This window comes from Podarcis liolepis (assembly GCF_965112155.1).
Source record: "Podarcis liolepis genome assembly, chromosome: 17".
NCBI lineage: Eukaryota > Metazoa > Chordata > Lepidosauria > Squamata > Lacertidae > Podarcis > Podarcis liolepis.
The window spans coordinates 40,190,864-40,215,029 of NC_139571.1; the positions used below are offsets into that span (position 1 = coordinate 40,190,864).

Genomic DNA, 24,166 nt, shown 5'->3' on the forward strand with positions numbered 1-24,166 from the left:
AGTCGTAACCAACTCTGGGGTTGCAGCGCTCATCTCGCTTTATTGGCCGAGGGAGCCGGCGTACAGCTTCCGGGTCACGTGGCCAGCATGACTAAGCCGCTTCTGGCGAACCAGAGGAGCGCACAGAAATGCCGTTTACCTTCCCGCCAGAGTGGTACCTATTTATCTACTTGCACTTGACGTGCTTTCAAACTACTAGGTTGGCAGGAGCAGGGACCAAGCAATGGGAGCTCACCCCGTCGCGGGGATTCGAACCCCTGACCTTCTGATTGGCGAGCCCAGAGGCTCTGTGGTTTAGACCACAGCACCACCCAGATCTTCTCAGTAGATGTCCATATAAATATAGCTTTTATTATAGTTATCATTTTGCACCTCCTCAGGAGTAAACCCTACACAAATCTGGAGTGGAGTCCCTAAGACGGTTGGATGGTGTCTTGTCCGCCTCCTTCCAGCAACTCCTGCAGCTAAACTGGTGTCAAACGCATTGCTCTGCTTTCCTTTGGATCCCACCAGCGTGGGGTCTTGTCATTTGAGCAGCCCACAACTTCGATACACACTCTGTGCAGCTAACAGTGGTTTGACTTCACCCCACCCCCCCAGAGTTGCCTACCATCATCTCTTGAGACAGACAGATGCCAACAAGAAGTGTCAGCTGATTTAAATTAAAATTTGTGCTTCTTGATGTGCTGCCCATCCATGCTCATTATAAGAATTTCCAATTGTGTCCCACTGAACTAACTTATCTGGGAATTCTCATTCTCAAAGGATACTGGTAGCACTGGACAACCGGACTCTTACACATATTATGAAGAAAACACAGTCCAACTTGGAACAGTGGACACTCCTCTGAGTCCTTGGGGCAAGGTTCATGTGATGAAAATGAATGGGCTACCCAGACTGAGCTAGGTGGTGTGGGGTGCCCCACTCTATATCACCCATCTCTACTTCAAGCAAGCCCCTCTGGAACTCAGTGTGGGAGGACCTGATGGCCTTGGTGAACTATACAAAACCCACCCTCTACAAGAGGGCAATGGCAAATCTCATGTGAATGACCCATGGGAGGCCTAGATCAGAAAGCTGGACTTCCCTATACACTTGAAGCAATGGCAAACTGCTTTGGCTTCTGCAAGGCTTGGCTCAGATCTTCAGTTATGGAGCTACTTAGTGATGGACAAGTGGGGGGGGGGGCAGACTTAAAATTCTCAGGTGCTCCATTACAACACAAGTCTCTGGGCCTTGATGAAGGGGCAATGTAACTGGACTTTTGTTTGCCCTATTGGTCAAAAGACGAGTGTTGCAACACTGGAAGGGGAGTATCTCTCCCCATAACAGCTCAGTAGTCAGAAGACGTGCCTATTCTTACAACATACGAAAAGGCTACCGTCACCAGGCAGCACAAAAAGAATAAGCGCTCTGAGATTTGGGATCCGTGCTTGTTTGCATGAAGTACATGCCCAGTGGGCTCTGCCAGAGCCTATTCCTTGCCACTCTCCGTTTCTCCCCACCGTCTCCTTCCCCCACCAAATTCCCTCCCCCCTTTTAGTTTAGATCCAACTGTATTTACTTTCAGCTGTGGAAAAAAATGAAAATAAAAACCATACTTGAAATAAAATCCTACACCCGACATGCCACACAGCCAGGTAGAAAATCTTTTAATGACTGACAAATTCAGACAGTTTCTGCCCTTCTAAGAGGGCTAAAAGAAAATTAAATATTTTACGTCAGCCCCAGTGTGCAGAGGAGAGTGCCCGAACGCCAACCAGGCACAGGTCTTGCCAGGGCAAAGTGCCTTGGGGAGGATCTCCTGCCAGTCTTACTAGCACTGTCTGACAGCTGTCAGAAAAGCACCAAGCAATGCAATTTCCTCCCTATTGATGGTTTCGGTGCACCTTGCGCTTCTTGCTGGGGGTTGGCCGAGCTTTCGCAGCTCCCGGAGAGGGCCGAGCAGCCTTCAAGGGTCTGGACCGCTTCTGGAAGGAGCCTTGCCGTGAGACCAAAAGCTTCTTCTTCTGCTCATCCCCTTTCAACTCTCCTTTCGCAGGCTGCGCCTTGGCAGAAAGTCCCCGTTTTGCAGGCTGCTTCTTAGCGGCCTTCGACTCGACGCGTTTCGCCGCTTTAGCCGGCGGCTCAGCTGGTGCTACAACAGATCCCTCTTTTGCTGTCTGCGTGGTTGGCTCCCCGCTCGGCTCTTCGTCTGGAAACAGAAGCAAGCGTTAGACCAGAACAATGGCAGCAACACTGGAGCAAGCAGGGAAAGAGAGAGCAGGGCGGGAAGAAGGAAAGGACCACAAAGAAAAGGGAGAGCATTGTGTTGAACCCAGGGTTCTGGAAGCTCCGCAAATGCCATCTTGGTAGGCAAGATACCCCCCCCCCCAATTAATTGTTAGGAGTTGTAGCAATGAGCTCATCATGTTTATATTCACTTCCTTTGCTATAAGCTAGTAGGCTTGCTTTGACATTATCCTTATCTGTGGGCTTGGGGTGTGAGGTTACAGGGCACCAGGCGGAGGGCCTTCTCGGTGGTGGCACCTGCCCTGTGGAACGCCCTCCCGTCAGATGTCAAGGCAATAAGCAACTATCTTACATTTAAAAGACACCTGAAAGCAGCCCTGTTTAGGGAAGTTTTTAATGTTCAATGCTGTATTGTGTTTTTAATATTTGGTTGGGAGCTGCCTAGAGTGGCTGGGGAAACCCAACCAGATGGAAGGGGTATAAGTAATAAATGATGATGATGATGATCTGGTCAGGTGATGCGATGGGAAGTTCTAGCCCAAGTGATGTATGCTGCTTGGTGTATACAGAATGTATCAGGGCTGGGCAATATCGGGTTCTCAACATTGTGATATATCAGCAGCTAAATACTGCAAAACGCTGATAGAACACAAAGTCTGGAATGTATTTTGGCTGTCCTTCCTTCCTTCCTTCGAAACAAGCCTACAATACCAAACTAAAACACATAAAAAACCATTATTAACTAAAAATGCTCATCCTGCAATAACCTAAAAAAGGATACATCCTACCCAACCAAAAGACGCAGACCAATTAAGAGCAAAAACAGGCTGCTGGGAAAATAAGAACGTCTTCCACAAGCACCATCACTCACTGTTCACATTTTTTTCTCTCTGTTCCAGGTTATATTTAAAGCAGAACCAAAAACCTAAAAATATATGCTAGATGCCACAACCCCACCGCTTCAAAACAAAAGTATTACCGCTTGACTAAAGCTCAACAGGATCAGAGTGTTGCAGTCAACAGCTCAGCAAAATTCCATAACTGGCCGCCAAGAAACGGTTTCCAGGACACAGAATTGTGGGAGCATTTGTTTGGCAAGAAAACAAAGGTTGCTGGTGAGGCAAACCCTCCAGCCGGTTACCTTTTGGAGGCTTGGGAATGGCATTGGAGAACTTCTTGAGTTTGGCGACAAAGAAGCCATCCATGTTGTGAGTGTGAGGGTAGAAGCGGCGAGTGGATTTCAAGGTAGGGTGGAAACGGCGCTCCCTAAACCTGAGTGTCAAGGGGAACACAAAGATTGCATGTTGTGAGTTGCCGAGAGCAATGAGAATCATGAGCTGCTCTTGCATTCCAGCTTTAGGATTAGAGAGACACACCTGGTAAATCCTTCCTTGCCAAAGTCCAGGCCTGTCGGCACCAGGCGGACATTGCGTTTCTTCAGGGCATAATCAACCACCCACTCGTTTTCCTCCACCTGTCAAACACAGACAATGGACGGTCAGATTCCTTAAAAACGTAAAGGACCCCTGGACAGTTAAGTCCAGTCAAAGGCGACTATGGGGTTGTGGCGCTCATCTCACTTTCAGGTTGAGGGAGCTGGCATTTGTCCACAGACAGCTTTCCGGGTCATGTGGCCAGCATGACTAAACGGCTTCTGGACACCATGACAGAAACCAGAGTGCACAGAAACGCCATTTACCTTCCCGCCAAAGTGGTACCTATTTATCTACTTGCACTGGCGTGCTTTTGAACTGCTAGGCTGGCAGGAGCTGGGACAGAGCAACGGGAGCTCAGTCGCGGGGATTCGAACATTCAACTTTCTGATTAGCAAGCCCAAGAAGCTCAGGGGTTTAGACGACAGCGCCACCCGCGTCCTTAAAGCTTCCTACTGGAAAGGGGTGCTCCACTGCCTGGGGCAGTGAAGACTAAACAGGGGGAAGACGACTCACCATGACTGAACACGTACAATACACGATGTAGCCCCCGGTTTCTGAGGCGGCATTAACCGAGTCAATAGCGCTGAGCAGCAGTTCCTTCTGCAGGTGGGCACAGCGCAAAATGTCCTTCTCATCCTGAAAGAGCAAGGCAGACGCACATCGGTAATAGTGAGATGAAATGTTCGTGTAGCAGCACATTGTTTATACCAGGGATGGGGAATATGAGGCTCTGCAGATGGTGCTGAACTCAGATTCCCATCAGTCCCAATTGTCAAGGTGGGAATCGGACTCTCCAATGCACCTAGAGGGACACCCACTTCCCACCGTGGGTTTACATTTCCCAACAGCCCTTGAAGAAACCTCCTACCGCTGTGATTCCCATTTGTAGGTGGCGCTGAGGTGCTAAGGATGAGACACGACTTGCTGAATGCAACCCAGCAAATTCACGGCAGAGGTGAGATTAGAAGGCACTTTCTGTCACTCCTTAATCCAGAGTTTGGGGAGGAGCCTCAAGTGCCAGAACTCTTGCTTGGCATGCAGAATGCTTCAGAGGGTTCAGTCACTAGAAGAATCTTAGTTAGCAGGCCTCAGGCCTAGGAGAGCCTCTGGCAAAGACCACACCAACGCTGTGATTGGGTATAAGCGCCTTCTTGTGTCATTACGATGTACATCTTGAGTTCTTTCAAAAACTATTAGGTTTAAGGCACCTGGATCCTGGCAATTGGTTAAGTTTTAAGAATATGCCCATTAGCCCTAAAACTGCATTCTGTTTGACTTCTTTCTTCAGGTTCCCTTCCCACAAAACTGGTTCAGGTGTGGCAACTTCCAAGCATCTTTTGAAGTGTAGGCAGGCAGAAATAAACAATTCAGCTTCTCTGTAAGCTCCCTCATCTCGTGCTATAATCCTTTCACTTAGCTATACAATGGTCAAACTGTTCGCTGCCTGCCTGGTTGTCGCTGTAACATTTGTTTTGCCAGAGCTTGTACTTAATTTCATTCTCGTTTGGGCAACACTGCCACCCTTTTAAAAACGAAGGCCTTCTAGCCTTTTTTTTGCTTCCTTGACTTTATTCATCAGGCACGCTGGCATCCTCTTGCACTTCTTGTACCTTTAGTAATCTGTGGTATAATTGTTGCCATCAACACACCTCTCTCACTTCCCCCAAAATATCCTCCAAGAGGTTTTGGCAAGAAATAAAATGAAGCATTCCCTCTTTTTCTGCACACTGATGAAGACCCTGTTAGAATTCCTGCTCCGTGATTGCAGTCATGGGGTTGTTGTCTATCACATGATGGTGTATGTTTTGAATCCACGAAGTGGGAAGTGACGGAGACAGGATGTTTGTGTTACTGTGTTCCGTGAAGTGGGACTATTGTCCTTTGTCCTTTCTCTTTGCTGTCTGATGCCAGAGAGACAGGGAGCCATGTTGCAGTGCTCTGTGTGTGTTTATATGTAAATAAAGTAGTTTAGCCAAAATGCTGAGTTGCTGAGGTCTGTTACGCAAACTGCGAAGACTCTGCAGATCCCAAAGTGTGCCGATGTCGGTTGGCATCGGTCGCTGTGATATTTGGGCAGAAGAAAGCTTTTGAAGCTCCTGAACGATTGACCAGGAGGGATGGAACATGCCAGTCAGGCATGTGTCTCTGCCAGGGTCCTACTCGAGTGTAAGACGAGCTCCTGACAGACCCCTCCCAATGCCCCACTGCAGCGATTAAGGCCCAACTTCTATCACTGTGCCATTGAGAGCGTGCTCACTTATGGCTTATGTGTGTGGTACGGTAGCTGTACTACCCAGGACAGGGTGGGGTTGTGCAGGGTTATTAAGGCAGCAGAGAGCATTGTTGGCTGCCCACTCTCCACCTTAGAGCAGATTTATGCCACAAGGTGCCATAGGAAGGCACTGGACATAGTAAAAGATCCATCGCATCCTGGTCACTGTCTCTTCGAGCTCCTGCCGTCAGGACGGAGATACAGGTCGATGAAGACAAGAACGAGCCGTCTTAAGAACAGCTTCTTCTCCAGAGCGATCTCGGCCCTGAATGGGAAGCCCGGACTTTGAAAGTCATCTAGTCTCCCTTGCTGTATTATACTGTATTGTTTAATTAGTGTTTTTATGGAGCAGTCAAGTAATTTTGTTGTCCCCGAAGGGGGCAATGACAATAAAGATATTATTATTATTATTATTATTACTCACCTTATTGGTTTTAACCGTGGGGTCTTTTGCAATAACACCTGTTCCACTGCAAGGAGCATCAAGCAGGACCCTGTCAAAGCCGCCTAGTACCTTGGGAAAGAAAAATGCATTCAGGAGGACGTTTCTCCCTCAGTTCTACACGGTCTCTCCCTCTCTTGGGCTGGCCACCTGGACACCAAATGGGTATCTTAAAACCTTCCAGGTCAGCAGAAGAAACAACAGCGGCAACTGTCCCTGCCCATCCCCATCACTCGGGGATTCCTTCTCCGCCCAGCACAGAAAGGAGGTGGCAGACAACTCAATTTGAGGGACTGTCACTCTTGCCTTGTCTCTGTCTGCACCGGTGGAATCCTGCCCCAAGACAGCATCTGTACCAGCTTCCTCACAAAGTGGACCCTCCCCGCCAGGGATCCACTGGGTCAAGAAAGGTCAGAGCCATCAAAAAACAAAACAAAACCCAATGCCCTCAACCCACCTCCTGCTCAACCAGATATACCTTGGGGAACTGGCGCCCGTCACAGTTGCTCACAACAGCGTTTGTGACGCCCAAGCGGTGCAGATTGCCCACCACACTGCGCAGACGCTCGGCATTGCTGTCATTGGCCAGGATCACACCCGTGTTCTTCATCAGCTGGGCTGCCAAAGCAGAACGCAAATGGGTTAGCGCTTGCAAAGAAATAACAGGTCTCCCTCCAGCCCTGAAAAATTTCTCCCAGACACCTTGTCCTTGAGGTCCTCTCTCCTTAGGCAGCTCTGTACCTATCAAAGTTTGGGCTTACATGTGGATTTTCTGGGCGCCCCTCCACTAGGAGGAGAGACAAGGTCTTTGAAGAATGACTCCCTTGAGCGCTAAGAATGGGAGGCAATTTCCACGCCCTCCCTTATTTCAATCTCTTACCCTAAGCTAGATGGCCAGCTGAAAAAGGAATATGAATTGCACCCCACAAACAGCTAAATTCCCAAATCAACAACTCAGGAAAACAAGAAGTAGGGCAAATTGCGGGCCCCTGTAGAAGAGTCCGCAGATAAGCTCAAAATCGTCAAAGGAGCCATTCTTGTCATCTCCCAGTGACCCAAAAACACAGCAAAGGTGAGCAGGTGGGATTAGTTTCTCCAAAAACACAAGTCAACTTGAAGCAGGTTTCTCTTGGGACACAGCCATGGCATCAGCACAAGAAGAAGGAGAGTTTGGATTTGATATCCCGCTTTATCACTACCCTAAGGAGTCTCAAAGCAGCTAACAATCTCCTTTCCCTTCCTCCCCCACAACAAACACTCTGTGGGGTGAGTGAGGCTCTGAGACTTCAGAGAAGTGTGACTGGCCCAAGGTCACCCAGCAGCTGCATGTGGAGGAGCGGAGATGCGAACCCGTTTCACCAGATTATGAGTCCACCGCTCTTAACCACTACACCACACTGGCTCTCTTAGGACTTAGTATTTATTTATTTATTAAATTTGTATACCGCCCCCTCTTTTGTAGAGCTCAAGGTGGTTCACAACAAAAAAAGACAATATAAAAAAGACAAAAATATATAATAAAAAATAAGAACAAAACCAAAACCAATAGTCCCCCCTTCCCACAACACATTTAAAAGGGCATCGGATGCCCGTCAGCCCAAGGCCTGGTTGAAAAGGAACGTTTTTGCCTGGTGCCTAAAGATGTATGAAGGCACCAGGCGAGACTTCCTGGGGAAAGCATGTCACAAATGGGAGCACAGCAGAAAAGGCCACCATCAGGACCTCTCGTGAAGGAAGCAAATGAAGAAGAGTCTCAGAGGATGATCTCAGGGTCATCTAAGCAGAAATAGATTACCTCTCCCCCCAGTGGAAAAATGTGGGTGGGGGGCTCCCAAAGAGCCCAGTTGAGGTTCTGCTGTGTTGTGGCCTAGTTTCCCCCAAGCCCAGGCTCCAGCTGAAGTTTCCTTCAGCGAGACGGCCTCTTAGCCGGCAGAGAAGAGCAGCACTCTTGTGCTTTGTGGTCCACTGGGAGGCAACAAGATGGCAGGACAGACCCCTCTTTCCCCCCACCCCGTCCGGTCCCAATCCTCCACCAGTACCTATATAGCTGGTCTTGCCTCCCGGGGCACAGCACATGTCCAAGACGCGCTCGTTCTCCTGGGGGGCCAGAGCCATGACGGGGAGAAGGCTGCATGCTCCTTGCAGCATGTACTGGCCAGCCAAGTATTCTGGGGTGGCGCCTGGGAGCGAAGGGAGAAGAAGCAAAGCCATGAGAAACCAGCTGCTGAGAAATGTGGTGGTGTTACTGGGTTTTTTGGAGGGATGTGTGTGTGTGAAGAGAAAGGTAACCCAGCCTTCTACTCACCTATAGGCACAGAGGAGTCGTACACAACAAGCCCAGTTTTGGACCACTTTCCTAAGGGGTCAAGATTCACCCCACGGTTTATCAGAGCCTGTGGGGTGAAGGGGAAAGAAGGAGAGTGAGGTTTTGTCAACCAGGGTTCACCTGAGGGTGGGGAGCTCTCCGCCAGCTACACACCTGAGCCAGGTCGCGCCGTCGTGTCTTCAGCGTGTTGGTGCGAAGGGTTACCGGCCGAGGAACCTCGTTGGACTCCAAGAAATCAACCAGCTAAATGTGGGGAGGGGTGGAGACAGAAAGACCAAAATATGGCATGAGAGCCACCTATGAGCAGTCGTATTCTGAGAGTGGCTAACCAGGGGCCTGTGAGAAAAATCCCACAAGTAGGACAGGCGTGAAACACCATTCTCTCCGCCGTGCTCCCCAGGGATTGGTACTGCTGCCACCGGCTTTGGAAGTTCTATCAAACCATTGCGACTAGCAGCCACTAATAATAATAATAATAATAATAATAATAATAATAATAATAATAATTTTTATTTATACCCCACCCTCCCCAGCCAAGGCTGGGCTCAGGGCGGCTAACCAGCAATAATAAAAACAAGTTGAATGAATACAACTTAAAAACAAGATTAGAATACAACATTAAAATATTGAAACATTAAAATACTAAAATGCAGCCTCAACACAGGTGGAGAAAGAAAATAGACTTATTTATTCTCCATAAATCGGTATTAAAAAAGAAAGTTAAGAGAGTGGCTGTCACCACATCTTGAGGCAATGAATGCCATAGAGTTGTGGGGGGGGGGGGAGAATATCTTTTTTTTAAAAAAATAATTTTTATTTCTTTGGTCTGTCTTACGATCACCTGCCAACTAAGCCCTATTGCCTGAGAAGGCAGGTCAATAAAAGTGAAAAGAAGTACAGTGTTCTGTTCTAGTGGTTAGGGTGTTGGAGACCAGGGTTCAAATCTCTTACTTAGCCATGAAGCTCACTGGGTGATTTGGGACTAGTCACTGCCTCTCGGCCTGACCTCCTCCTCGTAGGTCTGTTGTGAGGATGAAATGGGATGAACCTTGAGCTCCTTCGAGGGAATCATAGAATCATAGAGTTGGAAGAGACCACAAGGGCCATCGAGTCCAACCCCCTGCCAAGCAGGAAACACCATCAGAGCACTCCTGACATATGGTTGTCAAGCCTCTGCTTAAAGACCTCCAAAAAAGGAGACTCCACCACACTCCTTGGCAGCAAATTCCACTGTCGAACAGCTCGACGGGAAGGTAGGATATACAGTGCTACCTCTGGTTACAAACTTAATTCCTTCCAGAGGTCTGTCCTTAACCTGAAACTGTTCTTAACCTGAGGTTAATAGGGCCTTTCGCTGCCACCATCACACGATTTCTGTTCTCATCCTGGGGCAAAGTTCTTAACCCGAGGTCCTATTTCCGGGTTAGCAGAGTCTGTAACCCGAAGTGTTTGTAACCTGAGGTACCACTGCAAACGTAACAACACCACCTCATTCTCAAACATATTGTCCCAAGGGCTCAAATAAGGCTTCTGAAAACTTTTGGCCCACCAGTAGCAAAACGACGGTGCAAGAGCACAGCCAGTCACAAGATGATGGCTGATGAAGAGTGTGTTTGGCATTATCACTTGGCAGTTAGTGACATAATTTTCTAATCCATTTTTGGAAATGGCTGAATTATTTGTCACAGCTTTTCCCTTGAGGTAATGAGTTCTACAGCTCATCTTTTTTCAAGCTACAGCGGTACCTCTGGTTAAGTACTTAATTTGTTCCAGAGGTCCGTTCTTAACCTGAAACTGTTCTTAACCCAAGGTACCACTTTAGCTAATGGGGCCTCCTGCTGCTGCTGCTGTGCTACCGCTGCATGATTTGTGTTCTTAACCTAAAGCACTATTTCTGGGTTAGCGGAGTTTGTAACCTGAAGCACCTGTAACCTGAAGTGTATGTAACCCGAGGTACCACTGTACATTATTTACTCTAGAGGTGTTGTGATTCAGCCTCCCCCCTCCCCACTTTCAGGCAAATCCTGATGCCTCCAAGTGAAGGTGGCTTTTACTTTTATATTTGCTCCTCCCCATTCCCACAGGCCTCTCAAAAGTTGTTTTAGCCATCTCCTGTAGTTTCTTCTCCTTTCACGCTCTCAAAATTATTTTTACTCATCTCCTGTAGTTTCTTCTCCCATTCTCCTTTCACACTCAACTTGTACCTTATTCCCCTACCCACAAACTGCCAGTCAGCGGACCTTGGAGATTTTAGTTAGTTAGTTAGTTTGGGGGGGGGGGGGGAGATCCCGCAAGCTTTAAGTCTTCTCAGCAGTGAATACAGCCTTCAGACAGTGGAAGAGCCATGAGAATGTTTCGAAGCTACTTGCCTTGCCATCAAGGATCAAATTCAGGTGTCGTGCTACTTAACCACAGTTCAGTGCAACCTTCCCTGACCTGGCCCCCCATCACTCTGACCACTGGGCCATGCTGCCTTGGGTCTGGAAGAAGCTGGAGCCCAGCAACATGTGGGCTCCAAAACTGGGTTATCCCCAGAAAGAAATTAAAGGTAAAGGGACCCCTGACCATTAGGTCCAGTCATGACCGACTCTGGGGTTGCGGCGCTCATCTCGCTTTACTGGCCGAGGGAGCCGGCGTACAGCTTCCAGGTCATGTGGCCAGCAGGACTAAGCCGCTTCTGGGGAACCAGAGCAGCGCACGGAAACGCAATTTACCTTCCCGTCAGAGCAGTACCTATTTATCTACTTGCACTTTGATGTGCTTTCGAACTGCAAGGTTGGCAGGAGCAGGGACCGAGCAACGGGAGCTCACCCCGTCGCGGGGATTTGAACCGCCGACCTTCTGATCGGCAAGTCCTAGGCTCTGTGGTTTAACCCACAGCGCCACCCGCGTCCCTAGAAAGAAATTATCCAGGCAGAAAACTGGTTAGGATAACAATAATGGAAAGTACCTCAGAGAGTGGGAAAAGCTCCATCAACTTCTCGATCAGGAAGTCGCTGTAAGAGTAGTAAGCAGCAAGGTCCCGGCGCAGAAGGGCGAGATATTCCTGCCGTGAGTGCCCCTTCTCTCGCTTCGCACTGAAATCCTGAAGCACCTCTATGTTGTCCTTTATGCGCTGGTGAATGAGCTGCAGGTCAGGGGGCTGAGCAGGTGATTAGGATGTTAAGGAGCAACAGAAGAGACAGGGATTGAGGCCTGATCCCAAGTCAGACCACCCAGGGGGCCCACCTGATTTTTGATTTGATGATTTAATTTCCAGATTGCTTAATAGATTTAAAAACATCTCCAAGCAGTGTACCGTAAAGAAGCAGAAACAGACAACTTCAGGCAAGATATTACTTGGACTACATGGAATTGGCAGAAATTACTGGCAGAATTCATGACCAGGGAGAAGAGTTGGTGGAGGAAGACTGGAAGAAATTTAAAGACTTCTTGCAGAAGCACTGTAAAATTAAGGAATGTTAAAATGACGTTTGATTGAAAAGAAGTGGTATTGGTAAAAAGATTTTTAAGAAAATGTAAATGGGGATCGATAAAGGATAAATGCTAGAGGGTAAGGATTTGCTGAATTTAATATTTGAACTGGAATACAAAATGGGAGGTGTGAGGAGGTCAAGAAACTAGTGAATGAACTATAAGAGATGAAAATATTAATTTATTCTCTGTTCTGTTTTTTGGCTTTTCTTTTCTTTCTTTTTTTCTTCTTTCTTTTGCTAATGGTTTGTTATTGTGTATTTTTTATATGTTTTGTTTTTGTATGCTTTTATTCTTGAAGTTTTTCTTATGGAATTTTTTCTTTTACTTACTTCTCCTCACTGTGAGATTTTGATGCCATTTTTAAAATTATTATATACCGGTAGTTTGTGGTTTTATATTTTGATGTTCTGTGAACCGCCCTGAGACCTCTGGGAATAGGGCGGTATATAAATTCAATAATAATAATAGCAATAACAATAATAATTTAGGATGCCAAGGCCCCCCACAATTTCTCCGTTTAAAAAAAATGTAACCGTGTTTTAATTGAGCACTCCCAAAGGGCTCCTGCTGTGGTGCCAAAAGATTTTTGCAACACAACCCTACAAGACCCCCGAAATCTGTCCTTATTTTTTTAAAAAAGATTGGCCATGCCCACTTTGACATGTGACAACCGCTGGGTCAACGTGGTCTTTGGCCTGAGAAAGGTAAGCTCCCGTGCCACATCGCAACCACACGCTGCCATGCCAAGAAGAGGCCCAAGGGGTCACAGAGGAAAAGGCGTGCAAGGAAACCTAAGGCGGCTGGCCCAGGGCAACACGGCACATCTCCCCCCTTGCCCCAAAGACATGTAGGCGCCCCCAAGAGGAAGGATATCTTCTTTCTCTATCTCCTGCCCGCTGGGAAGCACAAAGTTCTCCTCTGTGTCCACGTTGAGCTGCAGGTCTGTGTTCTTGCTTTGATCCTGCGCTGCCTCCCGTTTCCGTGGCGACGTCTCATCCTCACTGCCACTGTCATCGTCGCTGAAGGCCGCGCTGCATCCAAGAAAGGGAAGCATTTCAGCAGGAGATATTTACCACTCGTCAGAGTGCATTCCCCTATACAGGGGTGGCCAATGTTGTTCATTCTTTTATTTTAGACCCCACTTTTCCGCTAAGGATCTCCCCTCCTCATTTAAGCCCCACAACAACCCTGTGAGGTAGATTAGGCTGAGAGGCACTGAGCATATACCGAGTGGGGATTTGTACCCTGGCCTGCCAGACCCTAGTCCGACACTCTCACCCAGGGGTCAGCAACCTAAGGCCCATGGGCCACAAGGGGCCCACAGGGATCGTTTTACCGGCTGCCAAGCTGCTCCCGAACCAAGCGGCCCGCTCGGTGAGTCCCTGTGCTGTGCTAAACCAGTGCAGCACAGCAACTCACTTCCGTGGCGCTGTAAATCGTGCCTGCGCAGGTGCAGACACCGGAAATCACGTGCACCTGCAGTTTGGCCTATGGAGGGGGCTCCGCGGCAGTGAACCGGCCCAGGCAAGTTAGGCCTTGCCAACTCCTGCTCTAACCGCTACCAGTGTTGAAAATTAGCCAGGCGCCAGTCCAATTGTGACCACGTGGAGATCTCTGGATCCCGTGCTGGTGACTGACATCTCCATCCAAGCTGGTCCCTCTAGCTTTCTTAAGCAAGTACGCAGAAGAGGTTACTTATTGCACTTATATCCCACTGTCTTCTCCAAGGAGCACATGGTTCTCCCCGCTCCTCAGTTAATCTCTACAACAACCCTGTCAGGTAGGTTAAGAGGCTGTGACTGGCTCCAAAGTCACCCAACCAAAGCACATCAAAGTGCAAGTAGATAAATAGGTACCACTCTGGTGGGAAGGTAAATGGCGTTTCCGTGCACTGCTCTGGTTTGCCAGAAGCGGCTTAGTCATGCTGGCCACATGACCCGGAAGCTGTACGCCGGCTCCCTCGGCCAGTAAAACGAGATGAGCACCGCAACCCCAGAGTTGGCCACGACTGGACCTAATGGTCAGGGGTCCCTTTACCTTTTACATAATGTGTTGTAAACTGTTTTGAGATTTGTTTTTGAAAATATAAAGCGATATAAAAATGGAATGAATCATCATCGTAAGTCCAATGGGGTGTGTGGGGGGGAACGGTGCCTAGACATTCCATTGTGGTGACTGCAGCCTAGGTTTAAGGTGCCAATTGGCATTTATAGATTATACATCTGAGTTTCTAACACTGACCACTGCACCATACTGGCCTCCATTTTGTACCTTCCAGATATTGCTAGACTATACCTCCCATCGCCCCTGAGAATTAGTCACATTGGCTGAGGGCTGATGGGAGTCCAATGACATGCTGGCAAATTCCTGCTCTAAAAGGGTGAAGGGTTTGTCGGCCCACAAAATCTAAATCTCTTGGTTTACTCACCCCTCCAGCTTCTCTTTCTGGGCAGCTTGTTCTATAGGCAAGAGCTGAATTTAAATTTTAACAAAAGACACACACACGAGAAGGAGAGAGAGAGAGAGAGAGAGAAAGAGAGAGAGAGAGAGAGAAGCAGCTTAATCAGATGTCAGATATACACCTCACACATCAATAACACAGATCCACAACAGGAATTGCAGAGTGGAGAAGTCGACACTGTTCATTGTAAGTAGACACACGGATTGTTATCTTCCAGATTCTCACATCTGTTTATTCTGGTTTGTATTCATTTTTCATTTCCAATTATTTTTATTGATATTCCATAATTTTAAATTGCCACCAAATTAACACAAATTTAAAAGTGGACTTCCCACCCGCCCCCCAGGTGTCCCCTCTATTTTCCTCCCTCATTTTGCTGCTCCCAAATAAACAACTTTTCCAACTATCCTTTTGAAATACATTTACCCCTTCTCCTTACACATCACCTGTTCAATTACCAATTTCAAGATGGTTTTTATACATTGTTATAACCTGTCTTCAAAATAGCCGAGTAGAGCAAATCCTCTTCTACCTATCGATAATTGTCGTTCATTGGTTTTCAAACATTACCTTCTGGTACCTCTTGAGTAACACTTTGCCTGAGAAAAGCAGATCTTGCTTCCTCCCAGGCAAGATACACACATTCCTCCTTAACGTGGCCTTGAACATTGCTGCCTGACATCTGGCCCCAGGAATCAACAACTCAGCCTCACTGGTGCAATGTGCAGAGGGTGAAAATGAAACCCCTATAATTTTTTTATATATAAATATATAGCATTTGTATAAATATTTTAAGAACGATGAAGTACTGAAGATTTTCGGAGGAGTATGCTAGCAAGAGATTCTCATAAGCAGAAAGGTTTTCCACTGCCTGCACTGGCAATTCTTTTCAGTCCATTATTTTATGGAAGGTAACCTTGTCTGAATTCTAGGGGGTGGGAAACACATTCACTGGCAGAGCCAGAAGCATCAATAGCTGCAGGCGATGCAAAAATCTATTTGCAGCAGAGAAGCAGCAGGTTAAGAGCCAAATGACTCATTCACCTACTTGCAATGCCACAAACATCCCTGCAGTTGCAAGGGTGAGGAAAGTGGCACAATATGCACATTTCTTACTGAAATATTTTTCCCCTTTCCTTTTTAAAGACACTTACACACTCTCTCTCTTTCGCTCTTACAATTTAGAATATTCACCTATGCAACCTTAAAGTATCAATGACTTTCCTTCTTCTCTTTCTGTGGTTCATTTTACATATCATAAATCCCTGCCTATTTTATGTAAACCATTCAGTATTCCATTATTACTTCCATCAAAACTTATTTACACTGTTGAATTTGTCTTAATGATGCCAACGTTTCCAAGCGTACACAATTCCCCCCATATATTCAGTAAACATTCTCCAATCTTCTTTAAACGAATGTTCTTCTCGTTCTCTTATTCTATACGTTAGATCTGCAAGCTGCGCATATTCCATCAGTTTAAGTTACTTACCATTTATTTTTAATACCTCACGGTAGACTGAAGATTCAGATGGGAGATTTACCAAGTTACAGCTGAGTTATACAACGCAAAGTCTTTCCCACCCAACAGTAAGAATTATTTTCACCCATTTATAATGGAAGGTCGAGGAATACTTACCTCCTCTTCGTCATCAGAAGACAGATCTCCGTAGTCGTCCACCATCTCCTCCTCGCTTCCATCATCTCCGCCGCTCTCAGCAAGTGCTTCACTGTCCTCTCCATCACTCTCTTCGGGTCTCGGTCTCTTTTTTCCTGAGGCTGAAGGAGTCAGCCACGAAGCATTGGCATCGCTAAAGCCACGCTGGCGGCCATCTTGTGCGGCCGCTCTTCCATTTGCCCCCTTCAACAAAGGCGTCTCTGCAAAGCAGGACCAGAAGGAACTATTTAGAACGAGTCTTGAAGAAGAAATGTTCTGAAGCAGCGGTAGTTGTACCTGTTCTAAAGAGTGCTTCGTACTTTGGTTTCCCAAGAAAAATCCAAGTATTCAAGGCATCTAGCTCAAACCAAGTATGGAGGCACTTTAGAGGAAGGCCAACAGATATTGGAAAATATGAAATGCAAGGTTAAAACGGCGAAGAATCAAAGACATGTGAGAACCTGAAGTCCTTAGAAATAATAATAATAATTTATTATTTATACCCGACCCATCTGGCTGGGTTTCCTCAGCCACTCTGGGCGGCTTCCAACAAAACACTAAAATACAATAACCTATTAAACATTAAAAGCTTCCCTAAACAGGGCTGCCTTTAGATGTCTTCTAAAAGTTTGGTAGTTATTTTTCTCTGACATCTGGTGGGAGGGCGTTCCACAAGGTGAGTGCCACTACCGAGAAGGCCCTCTGCCTGGTTCCCTGTAACTTGGCTTTTCGCAGTGAGGGATTCGCCAGAAGGCCCTCGGCGCTGGAGCTCAGTGTCCGGGCTGAATGATGGGGGTGGAGACGCTCCTTCAGGTATACTGGGCCAAGGCTGTTTAGGGCTTTATTATTATTTTTTGCAGAATAATTTTTATTAATTTTTAGTAAACATACATATTACACATATAAGTTACATATTTAAACTAGGCTCTGCCGAGCCTCAGACTTCCCCCTATTCCTTTGCTAAGTATCAAATAAATTCTAGAATCTCGTATTTTACATATCAGAGGCTGTTTAGGGCTTTAAAGGTCAGCACCAACACTTTGAATTGTGCTCGGAAACGTACTGGGAGCACAAAAATATGGCGCCATGTCTTTAAAGGAATTTAAAAAAACCCATGTTTACAAAAACAACATTTTTGCATAATAATAATAATAATAATAATTTATTATTTGCACCTCGCCCATCTGGCTGGGTTTCCTCCAGCCACTCTGGGCGGCTTCCAACAAAGATTAAAAATACATTAAAATGTCACACATTAAAAACGAATGGAAGCGAAAGACGATGTGGGCAGGTCGGTCGCATGCCGCACCAAGCAATCCTGCCACAAGAATAAACAGCTGAGCTCAAAGATCAGGTCCACCTCCCAGAGCACAAGTTGCCATCGATCTGGTGTAAGTACTTTAAATTTGTGCTTCTCAACTAGGACTTTTGTCAGTTAATAGATGGGAGTAAGAGCAAGCTTCAACCTGTGGTTGAGAGTTTAGGGCATAAGTCCTTCTTTTTTGGGTTGAAAACAGAGCAAAATACATAAAGAACTTTTTTTGGGGGGGGGGAGAGGTGCATAATTGGGAGGGGGTTTTGTCTGTAATCTCCTGACTCTGTTACAGTATGTGGAATCAAGAAGGAATCCTGTCTTTTTCCTTCCTTTGAGACATCAGAAGCAGACATAAAGACAGGAGGCTGCCCTGAACTCAAAATCTTCCAGCATCTGATGAAAGTTTGCTATTATCTATGACAGCTCGTGACACAATACATCTGCTGATTTTTAAGGTGCCTGAATTCTAGGGTTACTGCCAAATACGGACCAACACTGTTACCTTTTTGGATTATAAGAGAGAGCACCCCCAAATCCCAGCAGAGGCAGAACAGATGAAGATGGAGTCTATTGCACACCTTGGAAAGTTGTTCCTGAGACTCAAGAGACCACCCATAAAAGAACAGGGTGTGGGGAATGGGCGCAGCTGGAGGTTGTGGGGAGTACAGAAATCCTGCTGGAATCGACACCAATGTCTGCAGGGAATCACCCCTGCTGGTTTTCACAAGGAAGGAAACACTCAACCACCAACCTGTAGCTCAGGCTCCCTCAAACTCGGCCCTCCAGATATTTTTGGCCTACAACTCCCATGATCCATGATCCAGTGGTCAGGGATGATGGGAATTGTAGTCTCAAAACATCTGGAGGGCAGAGGTTGAGGAAGCCTGCTGTAGCTCCTCTTTATATCCATCTGCACTAGGCACTGAAAAGCAACAACAGCCTCTTCAAAGTGATGAACAAAAATGAATTTGATGCCCCCTCACCTGTCTGGAGGTCAGGGCCTTCTGCATCTGCCTGGGGCTTTGTAGATTTGATTCGTCTCTTTGCAGCTCTAAAACAAGACGAGAATGAGCTAAAAGCAAGCATGGCTAAGCGAGCAAAATAAATCAATGTACACTAAGTAAAGTTTTAGCCAAGAATTCAGTAAGAGTTAGATTTAAGGACACATTTACTTTTTTCAAGTCATTTCGGTATCATGTTTTCTAGAGGAAAAGAAAAATATATACGATAAGATGAATGTGCCTATATTTTAAAAAATGGCAGCAAGTATAATTTAGAAGATATATATTTTTTAATCCTGTTGCAATAGCAGGACTCTGTGCTGGTTCCTGCTAGCACAACTATTTAGTTCCTAAGAATATCAAATATAAAAGTAGAGTTAACCATAGCCAGACGCACTACAATCAACATTAAAACACAAGGCTTGGCAATCTGTTGCCAATTATGTTCCTCCATTTCTAATTCTAACCTGGGCTGCTTGAGTATAAGAATCAAATCCTTAGGATTCAACCCACATAGCCTTGTGGAAGCAAACCTCCCATGAGAGCCACGCCTAAAACAAACCACACGATTACTGGCAAATCTCATCAAAGATGGCCTAGCAATGAGTGGCAAGCACACTAGTTTACAAAGTGCATTCTAACATCATTTTCTTCAGAAAGAAGAAGAGGAGGAGTTTGGATTTGATATCCTGCTTTATCACTACCCGAAGGAGTCTCGAAGCGGCTAACATTCTCCTTTTCCCTTCCTCCCCCACAACAAACACTCTGTGAGGTGAGTGGGGCTGAGAGACTTCAGAGAAGTGTGACTGGCCCAAGGTCACCCAGCAGCTGCATGCGGAGGAGCGGGGAATCGAACCCGGTTCCCCAGATTACGAGACTACCGCTCTTAACCACTACACCACACTGGCAGATAACATTAATAAAATCCAGGTCGATAGATATTGTTCATGCCATCAGTTAACACTGAATGTCATTAATCAATCAATTAACACAGGAAAAAGCAAATAATTGAAGTCTCTGTCCTTGGTGGGCAGTCCTTAAACTGGGGAACATTTTTTTTTCCCATTTTCTGTTGCATGAGATTTTTCGACTGTTCTTATATGTTCTTTCAATGCAGATTTCAAATCTGAAATCGATTTTTGTGTACATGCTATAGTTATCTTGCCATTTCCGACTTTTGCCGATATGTCATATTTACACTGGGAATAAGTAGACACTGACACGTTGATCTACCCTAAACACATGGTAATTATTGTTTTGCAAACTTAATTTTTATTTATTTTTATAGTTTTGTAACCTAAATATTTATATTCTTCAAGTAGACAATTTGGCTTCTTCAAGTAGACAAAAATGTGTAAATAAGTCAGAAATTGAATAACTATAGCATGCACATGAAAATTGAATTCAGATTTTAAATCAGAATCTTAAGAACATATAAGAACAGTGGAAAAAAGCAGTGCAAAAGCAAATGAAAAAAAATTCTTCCCCATTTTTTTGCGTACCTCCAACTGTACATAGATATACATGTCATGTTCAATGCTATATAAGTCACTTACATTTATACTCATATTGTACTACTTTGGCTATGTGTTTAATAAAATATTGAATTCTTGCATTGTGAAAAATAAAGATTATGGTGAAAAGTGAAAAACACGAATTGCAAAAAAAACTAGAGCTTACAGAACAAAACCAACTTCAGATATGAAATCAGCATGTCGAAATTGGGTTAGAACAACTGCAGGTGTCAACGCAGCAAAAATTTTGTTCTCCTGAGTTATTTAAAAATAAGAGCAAAGCATCATTCTGAATAAAGCCGCCTTCACTACCAACCTTCGTCGAGCATGACTGGAAAGCTTCTTTGCACCGTCAGAGGAATCTGGAGGTTGAGAAGGAGAAAAAGAACAATAAAAAATTATGAGAAGGCCCTCAATATAGCAAGCAAGGCCTCGAAAGCATCAAGGCCTCCTGACTCCATTCAATGTGATTTCAAAGAGGACAAAATCTCAACCGGGGAGGCAGAGCTGCCGGGCCGCAATGCCATTACCCCCAGCGAGAGATCTCTCCCTGCGGAGAGTTTTGAAACCACCACCAACACCCAGAGAAAGGAGAAGGGGATAGGAATCTCACAGGGCGAAGGAAGAGTCAAAGCTGTTTTTCTGCACTGATCTTCTCTCTTTACCCCTTTCTCCTTGGGACGGGGCAAGAAAGGAAAGCTAGCTGCTACGGTTTTCCCAGATGCAATGCCAGTACAGATTCATGAAATAAGCTTTCAAATGCTAATAGACCGCACATTTTTTTAGTAGCCAGCTAGGGATTGGTGGGAGAGGGACAGAGAGCTCCATCTCTCCTACAACAGCTGCCTGCCTGACATGTTTCTGCACTGGGGCAGAGCAATTCTCCATCAATTCACCCACTCACCTGCACACAATTCCTTGTCATCCATGGCTACCAGGCAAGGGCTTACATACAAGGCTGTCCCAAACCATGGTTTAGGTATTATGGAAAGATCATGGGTTACCAGATGTCCCCGTTTCCCGGGGAAGGTCCCTGGATTTGCGAATAAGTCCCTGGACAAATTCCATCTCCGGATTTCATCTAATGTCCCCGGGAAATGCAGCAGTGGCAGTCCCAGCAGCCCAGAGCAGTTGGATCTGGCTGGCTTCAGGAGCTGCTCAGAAGTCCCCATATGATGTTGGTGCAGGGACTCTAAGATGCAGCTTCCGGGCTGCTTCCACCTTCCCTGACCCCAGCAACTCAGCTGGGAAGGGAGGCTTCATGCTGCCTATCAGAGCAGCCTTCCAATGCCTACTTGCGTGCAAGCAGGAGCGTGCAGGGATCTCTCAGCTGTAAAGGGAGGCTTCACGCTGTCTATCAGAGCTTGCGTGCAAGCAGCAGGGGGCAGGGATCTCTCAGTTAGGCAACAGGAAGCCTCCCTTCCCAGCTGAGGAATCCCCGCCCCCTCCTGCTTGCACGCAAGTAGGAGTGGGATTGGGGCTGCTCCGATGGGAAGGGAGGCATCATGCTGTCCGAGCCTTGCCGCCACCACCGCTCTCGGCCCTCCTTCTCCGCCTTCCATGCCTGATGCACTGCGCACTGCTTCCCCACCACCACCACCGAAGAACCAACAGCTCAGGGGCTGCCCAGGCTCATGGAGAAAGGAGATAGAAGCCTCGGAGGAAGGGAAAACGTGGTGGTAACCTTAGCTTTGCAAACCCATGAGATGCGAATTCCTTTCTCTCCTTGCACACAGCAATCAATTACTCCACGTTCCTGCTTGCAGCAAAGCACCCTTCCCTATTTTGTTCAGGCAGATGAACCATAGTTTACATTTGCTTACCAAGGAGAATCAAACCCTGGTTTGCAACCCACATTTGCAGACAAGTGCAAACCATGGTTTGCCTGTGTTGACAAAAGGAGAAGGAAATAGTGGACAACGCACAAGGGGAAGAGAGCAAGGGAGCCCAAGGCTCGTTCTCAGAAGACCAAACCATCGTTTGGCACAAGCAGGAATAAAGAAGGGTTGGAGAAATGTCAGCCAGTATGTAAAGTATGTGTGCCGGTGGCTATGGAAGCTGTAGTCCAGCCACATACCGAGGGACCACACTGGCTACCCAGCCCTATAACACTATGTCAGAAAAGCCATGGAGGAAACATTTCAACAGAAGAGGCAAGATGAATCCAGCCATCCCCCAACAAGTCTTCTTGTGAACAAAGCCTACACAAAGTCCTTTTCCAGAAGCAAAACAGGTTATAGGCTTATACATACTAAAAACAAGAGATGCAGCTCAGAAGATGCTGAACTCGACATGAAACACCAGTTTCAGTGCAAATCAGGAGACCCATGGAATACCCTACAGAAACTATGCAAGTTTCAAAAATTAAAAGCAGAAAACAGTGGACGCTTGGGCTGTGAACATGATCCGTGCAGGAGGCACGTTTGCAACCCGCGCGTGCACAGATGTGATTCCCGCTTCTGCGTATGCACAAAGTGCGATTTAGCGCTTCTGCACATGCGCCGAAACCTGGAAGTAACCTGTTCCAGTACTTCCGGGTTCAGCGCAGTGCGCAACCCAAAAATCACACAACCTGAAGCGTCTGTAACCCGAGGTATGACTGTACATCCACGGCAGCAGCTAACAGAATTCCATTGCAGTTACCTAAGGGACGCCCTCATGCGCTTAAGCAAGGCAGAACCATAAGGATTGCTTAGCTCAATTGGTCGGAGTGTGGTGCTGATAATGCTGTTAGTTGGAGCCCCGTGCGGGTGCACATTCCCACACTAAAGAGGGTTGGTTGGACAAGATCAGTACAGTGGTACCTCGGGTTAAGTACTTAATTCGTTCCGGAGGTCTGTTCTTAACCTGAAACTGTTCTTAACCTGAAGCACCACTTTAGCTAATGGGGCCTCCTGCTGCTGCTGCAGGGCCGGAGCACGATTTCTGTTCTCATCCTGAAGCAAAGTTCTTAACCCAAGGTACTATTTCTGGGTTAGTGGAGTCTGTAACCTGAAGCGTCTGTAACCCGAGGTACCACTGTATTTCTCAAACGTGGGTCGCCAGCTGTTGTTGGACTACAACTCCCGTCATCCCTGACCGCTGGTCCTGCTTGCTGGGGTTGATGGGAGTTGTAGTCCAACAACACTTGGCGACTCACGTTTGAGAAACGCTGGGTGATCCTCGCGGTCCCTACCAACTCTGAAAGCCTATGATTCTATATCATAGGATCGACGGCCCGTCGATGCGCGGCATCCTGCTTTCGCAGGGGCCGACCGGACAGCTTAGTCCCAGATCCCCCGCTATACAGACAACAAATGCGCGCTTTCTTCGCGCGATCCAAAATGTACGCGGACTGAGGTTTCTACAGCACGTGTACTCTCGATCCACCCGCGCCGATACTCTGCCCACGATCCCCCCCCCGCAGGGCCGAACCCAAAGTGTGTGGGGAGAGGGGGGGTGTCGCAATTTTACCAGGCGGCAGGAAACGAGCGATCTCCTCCTCGGCTCCGCGCTGCTTGCGCGCCTTGCGCCCCGGGCCTCGCTTCACCTTGCGGGTCGGGTCCAGCTTGCGCCCCATGGCTTCCCTCTTACTCGGCCAGGCGAGCTGCGCTTCCTCCACGTGGGCTGCCCCCTTTTCCCAGGCTCAGCCGCGCGCACTTCCTTCCTTCCGCCCCGCCGGCGGGCGCTGATTGGTCAGCCTCGCCAGCCGGCCGAGCCTTTGTTTCATTCAGCATTCGCGGCCAAGTGGGTGGGCTTTCGGGAGGCGGACTTTCCCTTTCCCTCCCTCCCGCGAGGCGGAAGTGAGGGCTGCCCGTGGAACCCAGGGGAGAAAAAAACCCAGGATTTCATTTCATTTCATTTCATTTCATGACTTTGATTTGTTACTGGGGGCAGCAGCGCGTAACTCAGGAAAGTGCAGCAGTTGCTACAAGCGCAGGTTTTCATTCATGGGGAAACATGCACTTTTGATTTTATCTGGAAGACAAAGTGTGATCAGTGTCGGACGAGGCCAGGGTTCGCATCCCTCCCTCGGCCATGACCTTGGGGAGCC

General features: G+C 47.1%; 1 protein-coding gene across 1 annotated transcript; it reads right to left on the reverse strand.

The window, feature by feature from the left end:
• Positions 1-1,635: 1,635 nt before the first annotated feature.
• NOP2 (NOP2 nucleolar protein) lies at positions 1,636-23,775 on the reverse strand. Its single transcript, XM_083481776.1, has 16 exons — positions 23,587-23,775; positions 20,450-20,495; positions 18,602-18,669; positions 16,286-16,524; positions 14,614-14,657; positions 13,059-13,216; positions 11,659-11,858; positions 8,862-8,951; positions 8,688-8,775; positions 8,422-8,562; positions 6,861-7,000; positions 6,365-6,454; positions 4,182-4,304; positions 3,609-3,706; positions 3,374-3,504; positions 1,636-2,194 (listed from the first exon to the last, which is right to left on the reverse strand). Exons 1-16 carry the CDS (start codon positions 23,690-23,692, stop codon positions 1,869-1,871), a joined length of 2,088 nt encoding a protein of 695 aa, XP_083337902.1. The 5' UTR covers positions 23,693-23,775; the 3' UTR covers positions 1,636-1,868.
• Between the last annotated feature and the right edge of the window lie 391 nt (positions 23,776-24,166).

Bases quoted from the DNA above. Each gene is read 5' to 3' on its own strand.
- NOP2 (XM_083481776.1), bottom strand. From the start codon at position 23,692: ATGGGGCGCAAGCTGGACCCGACCCGCAAGGTGAAGCGAGGCCCGGGG. The intron at 20,496-23,586 runs GTAAAATTGCGA...CTCAACCTCCAG, and splicing joins CGCTCGTTTCCTGCCGCCTG to ATTCCTCTGACGGTGCAAAG. The intron at 3,505-3,608 runs GTGTGTCTCTCT...CTTGACACTCAG, and splicing joins GGCAAGGAAGGATTTACCAG to GTTTAGGGAGCGCCGTTTCC.